Source organism: Lissotriton helveticus, chromosome 7, assembly GCF_964261635.1.
Source record: "Lissotriton helveticus chromosome 7, aLisHel1.1, whole genome shotgun sequence".
Classification (NCBI taxonomy): Eukaryota; Metazoa; Chordata; class Amphibia; order Caudata; family Salamandridae; genus Lissotriton; species Lissotriton helveticus.
Genome location: NC_136068.1, coordinates 123,414,408 through 123,431,981, shown reverse-complemented (window position 1 = coordinate 123,431,981; position 17,574 = coordinate 123,414,408). Strand labels below are relative to the sequence as shown.

General features: G+C 48.6%; 1 protein-coding gene across 1 annotated transcript in view; it reads left to right on the top strand.

Annotated features, from left to right (window-relative positions):
* Window positions 1-1,256: 1,256 nt before the first annotated feature.
* PRPF6 (pre-mRNA processing factor 6) overlaps window positions 1,257-17,574 on the top strand; it is a 206,468-nt gene continuing 190,150 nt past the window's right edge. Inside the window, exon 1 of the mRNA XM_078651660.1 lies at window positions 1,257-1,488. Within this exon, the coding sequence (XP_078507786.1) occupies window positions 1,316-1,488 (173 nt within the window). The 5' untranslated portion in view covers window positions 1,257-1,315. The remainder of the gene's footprint in view (window positions 1,489-17,574) is intronic.

Below are 17,574 nucleotides of genomic sequence, written 5' to 3'. Positions count from 1 at the left end.
TAAATCCTATGCAAGGGTGTAGACTCTAAACAATGGATTGAGTATTTCAAGTTGAAACGTGATCATTGTATGGATATTTCATTGCTAACAAGTGTATATAAACGTATGAGGACATTTTAAAACTGACAGACTTTGTGTTCATTCCTTAGCTTTCCGCATATCGAAGTCACTGTTTTAAATAGGCAGCCACTGACGGGCAGAGTACCCACACTTGCTAAATTTGAAAGTGACAGTACCCTTAATGGTAGATTACCTGCAGTTTTAAATAGTAAACAGGCACTATGGGATACAAAGTAGCTACAATTATAATTTTCCATTTAAAACACAGAAGAGAGTTGCTTATTTAGCTGTAAATAATTACTTGGGGGCATATTATCAATGGCTAGCGATAATTATTGCTGGTCGTGCTTAGCGATAATTTTATTATCGCAGGCTTTCTCTGGAATGTATCGCCCTGGTAGCGCGTTATTAACAACGTGTTTTTGCAGGGCGATAAAAATTCCAGAGATAGTGGAGTAAAATCGCCGTTTTGCAGGGAACCTCGCTGGTTTTCCAGCGATGTTGCCTGCAAAATGGCAATAACCTTGCTGATATGGGTCATATCAGCATAATCCACCCCTAATGTTAGGGATAGGTAAGTCTGCATTTTAGCAGACGTTAGTTTTTGGAGAAAACAGCGGTTTTCTCCAAAAACTAATGTGTGCTAAAATGCTGGGGCAGCCTTGTAAATATTGCGATGTGAACATCAGTGATATGTGCAAGGTTGTCCATCCGGGATACGCCCAGTGACGCCCACTTTGCATCTCATAGAGACTCATAGAGATGCAAAGGGAGGCGTTGGGAAAAAGGGTGCTAACATGCGATTATGCATGTTAGCACCCTCTTGTAAATAGGGTGATAGTTTTATATCCGCTTTTTTGGCTTTTTAAGCAAAAAAAGCGGAGATCAAGCCCTTGTAAATATGCCTCTCGGAACGGCCAACTCGATCCTAAATCAATGCACATTCCAGGACTTTGAAAACGCACACACGCTGTGCAATCCCAACCATGGTGCTACGCCGTTTAAAACTGTTTAGAGCTGCCACTAAGAACTGTGTGGCAACTTCTTAAAGTGATAGCTTCCCCTGTTTGATGTCCTCATCCTCTTTCTGATTGTAAACACCAGGCTTTTCGTCGGCAGTTCCCATAGAGACAGACACGCTTTCTTTTCCTGTCTACACCGTCGCCGGAAATACGTCACAGATGTGAACCCAGACACTTCCGCTCGCAAAGCATGCCTATGTGAAAACAAGCGCGCAGTTCCGGTGTTCGGCAGAATGGCTGCTATGTCCTCCTCTAGTGGGGGGCCGACGGGCCCCGGGAACTCGGCCGTGGCTGCCGGGGGAGCCTCCGGTCTGACTGCCTCCCTCACCGGCACCATGAACAAAAAGAAGAAGCCCTTCCTCGGCATGGCAGCGCCGCTCGGATACGTGCCAGGGCTGGGGAGAGGGTAAGAGGGGCGGGGCGGGGCGTGAGGAGGGCGGGGCTTAAGCTTTGAAGTATTATTTTGAGGGTAATCTGGGCCTCCCAATTAAGGTTGTGGGCAACGCAGATGAGCTAAAGGGAAGGGGTCCCTGATATTGAGCCCATGATCGCGACTTCTAAGTTACTATCATACAAATGAGGGCAGTGCTCAGCTATTAGATAGAATGCAATACCACCATCTGTCCCAGTAAGTGTAAGCTATGATGACCCTTTGCATTTGCAAGCTGGACCCAGGCTGGCTCCCTCCAGAGGGGCGATGGAGCTTCCAGCCTCTCTACAACATATGGCCACAATAAAGTGTATTAAAAAAAAATTTCTGACAGCTGCTGACTTTTTTCCTCAATCTTAATCGTGCCCACCTCGCACTCATCCCAAATGTTCAATACACAGACAGTTAAAGAGGGCGAGTGTGAGGGGGCTGCCAGATTTGGTTTCGCCTAGGGTGCTCTCTGAACAAAGGCCAGTTCTGTATGACTTTGTGACCTCACAGCACTTTTTTCCAGTTCCAAGGTTTACATTAGCAAATCTTAATCTGTGTTGGTTCAACAACTAACCCAAGGTAGCAACTCTCAGAAAGCTCAAAAGTGGTGACATAGTCGTCTTACCATCTTGTACACAAGTGATTATTGTTAATATATATGCCTCCCAGCAGGATTTCCATTCCTGCCTTAGGAGCCCGCCATGCAGGTTCGGAGCCCCCGGAAAAATGGAACCCTTGTGATATATATATATATATATATATATATATATCTTTTTATTATTGCAAAAATAAAAAAACAGGGACATTTGACAGCATTGATTATCACAATTAGTTTCAGTACACAATTACACATCTGACATTATCAGGATGACAGGTGATTATTATTAGCTGACTTAATGGTACTCATTTGGCTGACCTCGTAAGGATGGAACTTTGATTCGGCTTGCCGATATTTGAACCTCTATCCGTGAGATCAAACGCATATTTCTGGAGAGCATGCGTTTGTCCACAGACATAAATACGCCCACTCTCAGATAAGCCCATGGATCTCATTTGTGATTTGGTGTTCCCTTTGGGAGCCAAACTCCAATATTCGGAAACACCCCATAATTTGGATCACACCAAAATTTAGGTTCTGCTTGAGCACCATTGATCTTGCAGTAAGTCACAACCCTCCTCGACATCAGGCCCACTAACATTAGCAGAGTAAATAGTTACTGGGACCACTCAATCAGTAACTACACAGACGATCAAGTTTCTCATGCACATAATGAACTGATCCCATTCTGTCATACCTCCTACACTTGTCACCTTGCCTTTCCATAGGCAACTGTAACCTGGTTTCAGCCAATTACTAGGATCTGGGTTAGGGCATAGAAGCAAAACTTTTCACAAGCAGGCTCGTAGGCCTCCACTCTGCATGCCTCGAGAAATCTAGTCACCCTCTCGCTGTGGCGAGTCCCATTTTATCAGGGCAAGATATTTGTAAGGCTTACTGGTCAGGTCTGGAGCTGACACAGAACAGGTGTTCGGTTCATTCAGATAGTTAATGAGCAATAAAGATGCATTTAAATCTTGTTTTTATCTTGTCTTATTTGCTGCGCATTCAAAGACAGAGCTCAAATGGCAGCCTATACCTTTTATTAAATTGCTGCTTACTTTATTCTGGAGATTGGTGTTTTTTATTTTCTTTCTCTGCAAAGTTAGATGATTTTGTAAACTGAAAACTGTGCTAGTCATACAATATTTAAATAAATTGTAAATGAACTGTATAGATATTTCAACATTTACTTCAGTAGTTAGTTAGCAAAGCACTTTATGTAAATCTGAAGTAAAATGGAAACAACGATAAGCTGGAAACAAATCTTTACTTGGTGATGTGCAAATGGTACATATTTGCTGAAACCTGATTTCCACACATTATGGTTTGTACACTATACAGTTTTATCAGTAAATCTGCATGTTAGTGGGAAAGTTTGTCATCATTTCAATGGAAAATGTCTGTCTGTAAATGACAGTACACTACCACGTGTTGCTTTAGTAATATATTTATTAAAAGAGGGAGTTTCTAAGTACGAAGTGAGAAACATCCCTGCCCTCTCCCTGATAACAATGCTAACTAAGAGGCAAGTTAGGGATCATGTGTACCCTCCATGTGGGCACGATATTTATTATACATGGAGCAAAAGGTTAATTTATTAAATCAAACAACAAGAGTTTTATGTAAAGCAGACATGCTGAACTGATATATTGAAGTTGCTCTCCAATGCGATAATGAAGAAAAAGGCAACTTGGTGAAATAAAATGTTTGCCTAGGATCAGTTCGTTTGAGACAAGTTTATGGGTTAAGTGCATTGCAGTTAGGTTGAGTAGATTACTCACGTCACTGTACCTGCAGGTGTGGAAACATTTGGTTTACCAAAATGCCACAGCATAAGGCACTGATCCTATGGCAGCCTTACAGGCGAGTAGTGCGCTCTAGGAATCCATGATTGATTGATTGATGACAGGGTAGTTCGTCCACTGTCAGTGTACAAGGGCATGCTTAGTGCACCCCTCCAGGTCACAGAACAGATTCCGGTCCTCATTCCTGGGATGCAACAGTTATAGACCTGTGTGCAGACTCTATATTAGTGTGAGACAGGGCCAGAATTAATAATAAAAAAAAAACGCGTACTAGGTGCTCACTTTTCGGCACTCAGGGCAGGGGAACACCACTATACGCGATGCAGGAGAGGTTCTTATTTCAACAGTTTGGTAGTAATGTTGTTAAGTACCAAAGCATTTCCATATTGTAGGAAAGTGGAATATTGTCAGTGAGGCTGGTTAGGTTTCACTATGTAATACTCTTGCAATACCCCAAAGATGGTCGTTGGATTCACAATATTAAATCCATAGCTCAGTCCTGGTTGAGTGACAAAGAGCAGTCAGGCTTTACTAGAGGAACACGTGTTAAGCACTTCAGCGTACCAACATGGATGATAAGTAATTGACAATTTTATAAAAAATAAAGCAGATTTTTATATAAATTTAGATACCTAAACAAAGTCAGTCCGATAGTTTAACCAGAGTTATGGATTTTAGAAGTAAAATTAAATGAGTGCACAATACTGCAAAACTTTAGCATTGCTGTCCATGGTAAAAAGCACTAGTGAAAATCGGTCCCTTGTTGGTCGAGTAGCGTGGGAGCCAAGATGGATTAAAGTGATGCGGGTCCCAGGACCAAGCCACAACAGTTTTTTTGGTTTTACCTGACTCGAGTAGCCTGGGTGCAGAGTTGTCCTGGCTGTCCATGGTGCTGAAACGGGAGCAGCCGGAAAGCTGGTTTTACCGCTTACACGCTGCTAGTGAGGAAATGGGTAAAAAAATTCGACAAAGGGGCCACTACTGGCGTCTGATGAAGATGTTGCAGTGTTTCTTCGAGTAAAGGTGGTGGTTGCGGGACTGGCTACCAACAAGGTTTTGGCAGCGGTAAGGTCAGCAAGAAGTGGTTTCAATATCCAGACGTCTGGGGGAAAACGGTAGCTGCCTGAATATTTATGGAGGTCAGGACTATGTTTCCCTCTATGCACTGGACCATGTGGGTGAACCCTCATATGGCCAGCGATTCTTTCGTTCTCGTTTATTGTTTTTGGGGGAGTCTGGAGTTGCCTTTGGCTCTCAAAGGAGCCCATCTGACTGGGGGAACCGGCCTTCAGTCCGGGACAAGTCCAAGTTGTGCAGTTCCAGGAAGGTTGTCACAAGTGCAGGGTATCGCACCTTTGGTTTGTACAGCTCCTCTTGTTGCAGACTCTGGTCTCGTCTGTTCTCCGTTGCAAGCCAGATTAGAACTGAGGTTCTGGTGTCAGGGGTGCCCCTCAAATCCTAGATTTGGAGGCGGTAAGGGTGTGAGTGCAAATAGCCATGGTGCAAGTAGCCAATGAGCTACTAGCCCCTGTGGCTAATCTGCCTCTGAGGTGACCACATCTTGGGGTATTTGTCACCTTTTCAACCGAGAAACCTCTATTCTGCCACAGGCAGAATCCTTACTTAGCTGTACATGCTAGGTAGCCCGCCCTAGATGTGTGGCTAGCCTTCTGTGGGTGTACACCTCTTGACTACATAATTTTTCCGCCTGCCCAGGTGCAAATGTCCCTGGGGGCACGGGGAACGGGGAACAGCTGTTCCTTCCTTTGGGAGTCAGCCTGGATGTATATTAGAGGCAGTGAATGCTTTGACGCTCACTGCCTTGATGTTCCACTTCACTAGCCATCCAGCCATCCTGTCAGGGAGGGAAGTGTCACCTCTTTCCTGTCCAGGTAATTGTTATTGACTTCTGAGAGAGTTCAAACCTCCTGGCAGGGGGTCGGATTGTTGTCTTGGCTGTAGCAGGTGCGGACTGGCAGCCAGAGCACAGGAAAGGCTATGGCAACCAGGTGGGCACCTATAAGGTAGTCACTTGGGTGCATGCTACATTGCTCTGGCATTAGAATCATGTCGGGGGTGAGAAGGCAAGTTGTTTCGATACCAAACAAGACATATTTTGGCTGTACCATAATGGAGCAGGCAACCCTGAGGTTGCCCAGGTGCTAGCCTATGTTATTCTAGGGAGTTGTAATCACTTATAGTTCGTTTCATTGTCACTCTTATTTGATGCTTTCTAATTGCCCAGTGCATGCTGGCTTCACTTCCTCCTCTTTCGACTGGAGCATGGACCAAGTATTGATTGCTTCAGCTTGATTGCTGTCCTTCCACTGATGCTACTGTTGTTTATTGGTCGAGCCTGGGCAGCACATGCGCTGCTGCGAGGCATGCAGTAGTGGAGTATGGCTTTGAAGCCCTGCCTACTCTCCGCCTACATTTTTAATTGGCTTGTGCCATTTTCCTTCGTAAATGCGGGCTTCGAAGTGGTTATTAGGCTTGTTATTCCAACCTTGGTACTGCTTTGTCTGCATTTGTAACCTCCCTTTTTGACTGGACAGTTTACTGGTGTTGTTATATGGTCTGCTTTATAAGTTGGTGAGCACTATTTTCTTTAATGCTCTTCCCCTATTCCACCCAAGACATCGCGGCACCCGCCTGCTTTTGTTTTATAGTGGCAAGTATGGCTTCTGTTTTTAGGTCTCGTCCTTTACCATTGCGAAGCAATGGGAAATGGGGGAGAATTCAAGTGCTCGATCAGCTAGTGAAACCACTGGCGTTTCTTCACAGTGCATGTGAGGTCACGTGGCCACAAAGCGGGTCACGTGACCACACAAGCACAAGCATCTCCCTAATCCGCCTGCCCCCACCAGGCTCGCATTCCCGCCCCCTCACCAGGCCGCACATCTGCCTGCCACACTTCTCCTCCCCTCGCACGCATTCCGCTGCCCCTCCTTTCTCCCCCCGCCCCCCTGCCAGAAGCCTCGCAAAATCACCCCTCCTTTCTCCCCCTGCCCTGCTGCTCCCTTGATCCATTTTGGCTCTCTTTAGGGCTCGCCTGCTGATGCGCTTCAGGCCCCTTCGCTGCTAACCTCGCCATTGGTATGCACAGCGCACTCTCTCCCCCCTCCCTCCTCCTCACAGCGCTACACGAAGGTTGGCACCCCGGCTTGTCTTTATCTCTCTGCCCTCTCCTGCTTCACCCCATCATGCTCTCTCACAGCTGTTTTTTCCTCCCTCTCCCTGCCCTGTAGCCCCGCTGCAACCCCCCCCACCCCCGCACGCAGCATTTTTAGACATCCTCGCCTTTCACTTTCCTACTTGGCTATTCTTCTTTTCCTTCCGTCCCCACTCTCTGCCTTGCGCTCCTCTCCCTCCCTCGCAATCCGTTGGCACCAAGGCCCTTTCCCCTCAGTGCTGCTCTACCTCCAAATAACGCCTCTCAGTCGTCTTCTCTCTTGCTTCCCTCCCTCTTCCACCCTATCCCATTGCCAGGGCTCCCGCAGTCTTTTTTGTCTCCTCTCTCTCGCTGTATGTCCCCTCTCCCTCTTCTTGCCTTGTTGTGTCACTTCTTCCAATTACAGCGCCCCGCCCTTGGCTCTGCCATTACAGCCCCCATACAGTGTGTGCATGTCGAAGCGAAGGCGGCTCAGCCCGTGACTGTTTGTTTTTACTCTCTTCTTCCGTGTCATCTGTCACTCACTCTCTCATCAAGTCTCCCCCATTGTCTCCCTCTCTCTTCTCACTCCCTCTCATTATCCCTCTTTTTATGTGGGGTTCTCAGCTCCCCCTTTACTCTCACCCTCAGAGCCCCCTCCCCCTTTCTCTCCCCGCATTCCTTCACTTCTCTCACCCCCCCTTCCTGTTCTTCCCTTCCCCCCCCCTCCTCCACCAGTCTCCACAGACCCCTGAGTGAGTCCACCCCGTCAGTGGAGTGTGGGAGCCTGTGTCTACCTATGAGCTGTCCTGGGCAGAGGAGGAAAAAGACACGCCTTTCTTTAATCAATGACGCGGCTAAAATTGACTTTGAGGCACATTACATCATTCTCCTGCTACAATTGCATCCACGCGTTAAATTGCAAAACAAAATTGGAGCTATCGGGCGGCTGCAGATTCTCTAGAAGCGCCCGCACCTTATTACTGGACCCACAGATATGTTATAAATAGAACACATACACACGAGCCTTCACAGGTATTGCCCCGAGCGCCCTGAAATCAGACCAAACCCCTCAAGTGCTTCAATAAAAAAAGAAGCTGAATGAATGCGATGAAGAAAACATTTCTGCTCTTTACTTTACTTACTGGTGCTTTTTTTTTTTTACGGAAGCACAATCTTTTTGTGTGCTTTTTAATATTATTATATTTACTTTAACAATACACATAACCCCTACGCTCTAAAACTGTTATTACTCGTACTGCACTTAGCCCTTACATCCCTTCACTTTAGCCTAGTCACCAATTAAATTTACATACAGCATAGTGTCTGTCTATTTCAAACCTGCACTATTTCTATGTAGCTACAGCCCTGTTTACTCCGCTTAATTATGAACAACACTTTTATCGTGCTGCAATTATATGCCCTTAATGTGCATTGTCACTAACAGCATTGCTATCTTAACACCGTACATATTAATTATGTTGCATTTGCAAACATTTTTACTTCTCTACAAGTCCCTTAACAAGTTTCCACAGCTATATACCTATAGTTTATTATGCCATGTTCCCCTTCAAATTACAACTCCGAGCCTCTATCGTCTGCCTCTGCTGTTAAATTACAAGTTAATCACAGGGTGCTCTACCCTCCCGTTTACTCTTCCGTTATATAACACTTTTTATGTCCGTGTCTTCTAACCCTGTTAAGCTTCTTATTAAACTACAATTCCATACCTATGCTTTCTATAAATACAACAATTCCTCTGCTGTCTTCTTCCATTGACTAGGTAATCCTGCAAACACGCTCATAAATACGCGCTAGCATCTGCTGTTGTGAAACAGCATGTGTTCAACTTGCGACTGGCGCCATGCCACGTTAATTCGTTTCCTGCTTTGTTGTAAAACTCTCGCAAAGGAACTTCGGTGGCTTTCTCAGTGGCACCATCTCTGCTTCTTCTAGTCACAAAAATTACAAAATCTACAAAGTCCCCCCACACCAGTACCCTCAACAAACATCCCCATTATATTACTTGTCTCTGCTCCTCCGCTTTCCCACAATACCTCACATTTAAATACCATTTTCTGCCTTTATAGTTTACTTCCATTATAATCCCTCTCAAATTACAAGCCCGCATCACTGTTGTTTACTTTTGTTATGTCTCCCATCAAACTACAAGTCCATGCTTCTTTCCTACCTTTCTTAAGCGTCTCATTTAACTATAGCTTCGTGCCCGTCTGCTCTACCTTTGCCACAGCTCCCATTAAATTACATATATACGTTCACAGCTGCTCTACTCTCTAATAAGCCTCCTATAAAACTATAATAGCAAGTCTTACAGTTTTCTCCTTGTCATCATTCCTATAAAGCTACCATTTCATATTACAAATGTCACAAAAAGATGTTAATATTTCACTTCTGTTCTTGGATTTTCATCACAATAAAATACACTGAACATAATCTTCACAAAAGTTATTTACAAATGTTTAAGCTATTGCCATTATAAATTACAATAACTTTTATTTAAGTTTTAATTATTAAACAAAAATAAAAGCCATCGTTATTTGTAATATCAATACATCTAAGTCGCGTAAATACAACACATATTGCATTACAAATGCTATAGGTGTCACATTTGCGAAAGTTAAAACTATTGGCATTAAAAATGACAAAGCTATTAATTTAGCTATTTTCAAAACCAACACATAAATACAAAATTTGCCATTTACAATACCAATAGCTCAAACTTTCCTAATGCGAGACCTATTGCATTGCAAATGCTTGTTTTAGTAGTAGCTCATAAATGTCACATGTATTTTGTGCTCTGAAGCATGTTTCTTTTCACTAATATACAGTGAGTGGTAATAATCAGTTACTTGAATCTCTGTGGTAAAGATCACATATGATAATAAAAAGATGCATAAGGGAATTCCTAAAACGAGGAATGCACTACAGTGCAAGGCGTGTGCAAGTTTTATCTGGTCTTCATTGGTTTTAAATTCTCTTCCAGAGGATATGCCTTACCCTTTGTAATTCTAATCTTGCAATTAGTCACAAATAAAAGTAGACAAGTAAGCATTGGGAAGGGATTTAAAAACCTCCTCAATTTGGCCTAGCCGTGCATAGCACTGGGTGGGATTCCGCGATAGGTTATATCCTCCCACCCCTTTTACAGGTTACAAGAGGGTGGTTCGCAAGCCTCGCTTGGAAGACCTAGCCTATTCTATAGTAAATCTATTTTCTAGACTATAGCAGTATTGTGTGTAGACTGCAGCAGTTTACAAACACTTTGAGTCTACAACAGTATGTAAAGTACAATTTGTGTGCAGTTGTTTCCTACTGCCAATGTGTTTTTTCCTTTTTTCTAATCATTTTTTATTTAATATTATTATTATTTATGTGCCTATATATATGTGATCAAGGCCGTTATACCGTCCGAAACGCGTCATGGCAGGCAGAAGAGAGCAATAAAATAATTTCCCTATTACCACGAAGAGGAGTTCATGCAGTCTTTGTCGCCGAAGTTTGGAGGTTTGAGAGAGCTTGGAATTGAGATATATATATATATATATATATATATATATATATATATATATATATATATCCGACAACCACTGTCTACGTGATATATATCCACGCCGAAGAAGACGAGAGAGACGGACTCTTGAATTTAACAGCAGCCGCTGTAACTTTATTTATTTTTTCATTCTTTTAAGTGCATTGCTGTGCCCTCCACCAAACGCGTTTCAACGATCTCAGTCGCCTTGCTCGTATATACATATACACATTTACAGCGCTACACAAAAACAGGGACATGCCTGACAGAGGTAAGTCTAAAGGCTAGACCTACTTTTATGTCTGGCCTGTCCTGGTTTTTGCTTCCCAAAATATGGTCACCCTAATTCTGTGACTTATGCCATTTCGTTTGTTTCATGCGGCAATACTGGTAAACACGCATCATATTAATATTTTTCAGAATTTGAAAAAGACCATTTCATTTGAGTTGTATTTGGTTCCTTTCACCAGGGCTCCTGGTTATTTTCTTGTGATTGTCTCCTTGCTGTTTTATGTTTGTGAGCTACTGTCTCCATCTGTCTTTACGCGCTTTCCCAGCAGTTGGGACCTTGCAACGAGATCTTATTTGAATTTCTCCTCTGTTCATACTTGCAACATGTTTTTTTTCTTCTGTTAATGTCCATTCACTCAGATCTGCTTTCCAATCCTCTATCTCTCGGCTTACTTTGGACATCCATTGGATGACTATCCAACTCTTTGCTAGGACTAGACCCAAGGACACAAATCTATATTGTAATTTCTTTTTAGAGGGGACTTGCATAGAGATCCAGAAGACAGTGCTGTAGGGGTTGGTTATATTATTTTTACTATAGTTGATTGTAGTCTTCTACTTTTATTTCCTAGTATTTCCTTATTTTTTTTTTTAAATAGTTTTTATTGCAGTCATGCCAAAACAGGCCAAATCACAAATATACATCACAATTACAATGAGCCGTTACGTAATAGTTCCTGATGCCTCATACACAGCCTGCTTGCCCACAACCCGGGGGTTGGGCGGCAATAAGTTTGCGGCTCCCCCATGCCTGATGCTAAAGGTGCAGGAGTAGTTAGCTACAGGAGTGTGTGCATGACTACTTTTTATGCCTCATCTAACCAACGCGATGAGCCCCAACCCCCACCCCCTGAGCTAAACCGGTGATCTCCCCCAGCCCCGCCTCCCCCCCCACCACCTGTCTAAGGGCCCTGGCAGCGGTCGTTCCCATGTTTCCAGTGTGCGTTCTTTGTCGGCCATGTGTTCCTGCTGCCCCTGGGTCATCAGCTTGCCCCTTTCCGCATCAGGGGCCTCCTCCAACCCGTCCTCCTCGCTATCTTTAAGGGCCTGCACCATCACTTCCCATGAAGTCGCTGTCTCAGTCGCTGCCTGGCTAGGGGTCCTGCGCGCTAGCTGGTACCTGTGTGTGCTGTCGGCGATCGCCCATTTAAGAAATTCTTGCAGCCACCGCCTGGGAGTCGGAGCCACCCTTGCCTTCCAGTGCTTAGTGATCTCTCTTTTAGCCACCATCAATCCCATATCTATAAACTTGCTTGTGAGTTTGTTTTTGGGGTATGAGGGAAACAATGCAAGAGACACTCCGCCGGGCCAAAAGCGATGGTCCTGTCAGTAACCTCGTTCAACACGTCACCTATGGCCTGCCAATATTCCCGAAGAGCCGGGCACGCCCACAGCATATGCACCAATTCAGCCCCCTCTTCCGGACAACGGGGGCAGGTCGCCTCTATCGTTCCAAAGTACCTCCTAACCCTCCCCGGGGTCATATACGCCCTATGCAAAATATAGAAGTGGATAAGTTGGAACCTAGCATTTCTCGTACTGTTGCGAGCCCTGCGCACTAGCTGCGCCCACGTCGTGTCAGATATGTCTTTACCCAGGTCCTCCTCCCACTTGGCCTTCAGCGACGCGAGAGGAGGGAGATTCTCTCGCACCATTCTACTGTAGAGGCACGTCACCGCCTTGATTGTACCCGCCGACATCATGGTGTATTGGCATGCTGCTGCCGTCGCAGGTTCCTCTAGCCCCGTTCCCCAGTGGGTCTGTACTGCCCTGCACACTGCCGCGTGAAGGAGAAATCCCCCTCTCGGGAGGTCAAAGCGCTCCAGCAGTGCTTGGAACGGGAGTAACGTTCCATTTTCGTAAAGGTCTCCAATCACCTGCACAACCGCCTCCTCCCATCGCTGTAGGTGCGACCAGTCGCCTCCATGTGGCAACGCCGTTAGCATACCCAGAGGGATCTCCGGAGCATATGGGCGCCGAATTCCCGCCCTCTTCTGCACTCGATTCCAACATTGACGGTACGTGCGTTGTTCCAATGTTAAGTCTCGACCGTCAATCCGCTGTTGAAGGGTGATATACGCCAAAACATGGCGGGGCGTTCCCTGTAGCCTTCCGTCTTCCGGGCCCCGATATACTCGTGCCACCTCCTGCGTGAAGACCTGCAGTTGAGCCGCCAAATAATAAAGCTCATAATCCGGCACCGCTAGTCCCCCTTCATCCTTCGGGCGGGTGAGCGTCGCCAGCGCCACCCTGCACCGCCCTCCACCCCAGATAAACGTTGTGATCAGAGATCGGAGCTGCCGGAAGAAGGAGCCAGGTATCCAGATTGGAAGCGTGCGGAAGTAGTACAATAACCGCGGCAGGGCGACCATCTTCAATAGGGATATCCTGCCCGCCACTGAGAGCGGCAACGTGGCCCAGAAGGCCATACAGCCCTTCAGTCCTCGCACACATCGCCCCAAGTTACCCTCAAGCAAGTCCGTCGCCTTGTGGTAAATATGGATCCCCAGGTATTTAATGCAGGCAGGCTCCCAGGCTAGTGCCGGCCGGTGGTTCGGCCGAGCAGCTCCCTCCCGTAGCGGGAACAAGCCCGTCTTGGGCCAGTTAACCTTCAAACCCGACAATGTGCCGAACCGCTCCAGCAGTGCCTCTGCGCCCACTAGATCCGCGGCCCCGTCGTTTAGGAACATCAACAAATCATCAGCATATAGCGAGATGAACTGCTGTCCGTCCCTAGCACGCACCGCGAGAAAGTGCCGTCCCGTCCGGGCCTCAGCCGCTAGGGGCTCGATAGCCAGCGCGAACAGAAGCGGAGACAGGGAGCAACCTTGGCGGGTGCCCCTTTCCACCGGATAGCGGTGGGACACTGTCGCCCCTACTCGTACCCTTGCTATCGCATCCGCGTATAGGACCCGTGTCCATTGGATATAGCCAGCTCCCAGACCAAATCGTTCCATAACCGCATAGAGATAGTCCCATTCCAGGCTGTCGAAAGCTTTTTCGATGTCAACCGAGAGGACCAGCTCAGAACCGACCCCCCCCTCCAGCTCGTCCATGAGGCGGACAAGTCGCCTAACGTTGATCGTGGTGTTACGGGACGGTATGAAACCGTTCTGGTCCTCGTGCACCAGTCCCGGCATATGTGGCAGGAGCCTCGTCGCCAGGATAGAGCTCAAGATCTTGTAATCGGCAGTGAGCATAGAGAGCGGGCGGTAAGACGCGGGGTCACTGCCCTCCCTGCCGGGCTTCAGTAGTGGCACTACAAGTGCTTCCCGCATGGACTGTCGTAGGCGGCCCGCTGCCTTGGCCTCTCCGTAGACGATCAGGAGCCGCGGCGCCAAGACGTCCAAATATTTACTATAGAACTCTATGGGTAGCCCATCTATCCCCGGTGATTTGTTGCGAGCCATGTTCCGCACCGCCCTCCTAATCTCCCCTATGTCAATATCCGACCCCAGCTCCTTCGCCTGTTCCTCCCCCAGCCTCTGCAGTACTAGGCCGTTCAAAAAAGGCTTGGCCAATCCCCCCCGGTCGCCTGGGGTACTCTTATATAGGCCCTCATAATATTTTTGAAATCCATCAACTATGCCCAGCTGAGTGTGCTGTACCAGGCCAGCTGCATCCTGTAGCTGTAGTATGGGAGAGCAGCGCTTAGTGGGGTTCGAGAGCCAGGCAAGAAGGGTGCCTGATTTATCTCCGTCGACATGGGATCGCAGCACGTACCGCCTATAATCAAAGGCACGGAGCCTCTCCACTTCAATGGCCACCTCTTCCCTAGCCGAGCAAAGCGCCTCCTGGAGATCCGGGTGACCGGGCCGTCCCCTTTCTGCCTCCCTCAGCTTGGCGTCCGCCTTATCTAGATCGCTCAGCAACACCTTCCTCACTCCTACGTATTCCTTGATACAGATACCCCTCGCCACCACTTTAAAGGTGTCCCATTCTATGGCCCTAGTGGCCGCCGTCCCCTCGTTCTCCGCGAAATACAAGTTCATCCCCTCCTCCAGGGCCGCCCCAAGTAGGGGGTCCTCCAGAGTCTCGGGCTTCAATTTCCAGGTCGGGACCCTGGGCCTCTCAGCTACCCACGCCAGCCGAACCAAGAGTGGATTATGGTCCGAGATCGTTCTCGATAGGTATTCCGACCCAGTGACTGACGGCAGCACACTCCGGGAGCATAGTATCGCATCCAATCGGACATGCAAATCATGTAACCCTGAAAAGAAGGAATAATCCCGGTCAGTCGGATGTTGCCCTCGCCATACGTCTGTCAGTTCCCAACTGTCCTGCCACTCCCTCCTGCCTCTAGACAATCTATGCACCGGGGAATCTTGCAGTGGGGGGTGGGATCTATCCAAGGAGGGGTCAGCTATGGAGTTAAAGTCACCTCCCAGCAGGACCGGGCCCGCCAGGGAGCGAGCCAGCGTCCCTGATAGTTTCGCAAAGAAAGCTAGTTGGTCGGTGTTCGGGGCATATATACTAGCCAGCACAATATCCCTGCCCCCCAGCTTCCCTTCCACCACCACATACCTCCCCTCTTGATCCACCCATTGGCGCGTGAGTTGGAATGGTGTGCCTGCTCTAATCCAAATCAGTACTCCTCTAGCGTAGGCTGAATAACAGGTGTGATAGACCTGACCCCTCCACCTCCTCTGCAGCGCTGTCCCCTCCTGCTTCGTGAGATGCGTTTCCTGTAATAGTGCAATGTGCACCCCCCTCCGCACTAAAAAGGCATGTACTTTGTGTCTGCGCTGCATAGTGTGTAGGCCCCGTACGTTCCAGGTTATGCAGTTCAAATGATTCGCACTAGCCATTGTCCCAATGATCCTGTCGGAATTCTCTCCTCAGTGCCTGCCCCTCGACGGTGGTGGTACCCCCCCTGAACAAAACAAAACCTCCCAACTGTCCGTCCCATGGCATACCCAGGGTCAATGACTTTAAAGAGAGCAAACAAACCCCAACTGTGGAACCCCCCCTCTCCCCCAGAACAGGCCCCAATATCGAGATATCAGTCCCCATCCAAACACCCGCACCTGATTGACCCAGGTCGCTACTACACGGCCGCAGCCGTGGGTGCCTTAAGGGCCTACGGAGCGCGGCCTCGTCCAGAAGGGAGCCGCGCCGCCCGCCCCCGCCCCTTCCCCAATCCCCCATAGTTGTCTGGCTCCGAGCCCACTGGCGTGCCCCGGCCCTCGTGTGCATGGAGCTATGGGCCCCCGCCTAGCGCCCCAAACATTACCCATAGTCCATCACAGGCAGTTCAGATATTCAGGATCTCTTCCGCCGTCTGCGGCGTCACCAGTGGTCCCTCGGCCCGATGGACGCTAGAGAGGTCCGATTCCGACCCCGAGGCCGACACATGCGTGTCCGAATCCGTTTCACGTTTAGAGCCGGGGCTCCCATCCCGCCCCAACTTCACCACCTCAAGCAAAGCGGCCTGTCGTTCAGCTTCAGTCTGGGAGGCCGTCGGTCCGTGCTTCCCCTTCTTCCGCATCCGCAGCCTGTTCGATTTCCGTGGCCGTGGTGGCGAGCGTGCACGTTCCTTTTCTCTTTCCTCCCGTATTCTGGCCCCACCGGTTCCTGCTTTGTATGTTTCCCACCAGTCCCAAGCGTCCGCTGCCGCGTTAAAAAAGAGCGTCTTGTCGTCCACCACCACCCGGAGCCTGGCTGGGAAAAGCAAGGAGTAGGAGATCCCTTCAGTACGCATTTCCTTTTTAATTGTGAGGAAGGAGGCCCGCTGCTTCTGCGTCTCAAAGGTGAAATCAGGGAAGAGCGTGACCCTGCTGTTCGCAATCTGAAATGGGCCATCCTCCCGAGCTTTTTGCAGGAGCAGGTCTCTGTCCTTGTAATGAAGCAACTTGGCTATGATTGGTCTGGGTGGGAGCCCCGGCTTAGGCGGTCCAGACGGGACCCTGTGGGCACGTTCCAGTGTGAAAAACGGCGACAGTCCTTCCGGTGACCCCAATGTTTTCAACCATTCGTCCAGATAGGCCACCATGTTCGTTACCGTCTCCGGCACGCCCACGATCCTCACATTGCTGCGCCGGCTCCTATTTTCCGCGTCTTCCGCTCGCCTTTCCAGGGTGCGAATGCGGTCCAGGGCCTCTGTAAGTTTACTCTCCAGCACTTTCTGTGCGGGCGTCAGGTCTTTAACCGCAGTCTCAGTGTCCTTGACCCTGTCCTTCAATTTATCTTGGTCCGCCCGGAGCAGGCCAAGCCCCGACGCCACTTGCGCTATATCATCGTGGAGCGCGTCACGCGTGGCTGTTATGGCGTCCAAAATGCGATCCTGCAATCGTTGCAGCTCCGACTGCTCAATAGGGCCACCCTCCGCCGCATCCGACTTCTCCGCCTCCTCCGCCTTGGGTCTTGGCTTCCCCATTTTGGCAGGGCCTTGTCGCTGTCGTCCGTCCGATAGCCTGTGCCCCCCTGGGCTCCTGCAGTGCGTCCGGCACCAAGTTATTAGGCGGTCGTGCTGCGCGGTTACTGCCCTCCTCCAGCGTTTGCCGCTGCAGCTCGGGAGGGGAGATCAGGGCTCTCCGCCGACCCTCCTCGTTGCGCGCCCTCCGGGACCCGCGGCAGCCGGCCCCTCTCCGCCAAGGCTACTGCGCCTGCACTGTCGCGCCTCAGGGAACCTGGCGCTGCTGGGGTGCCTCCGCAGCTCTGCGGTCTACGCCTC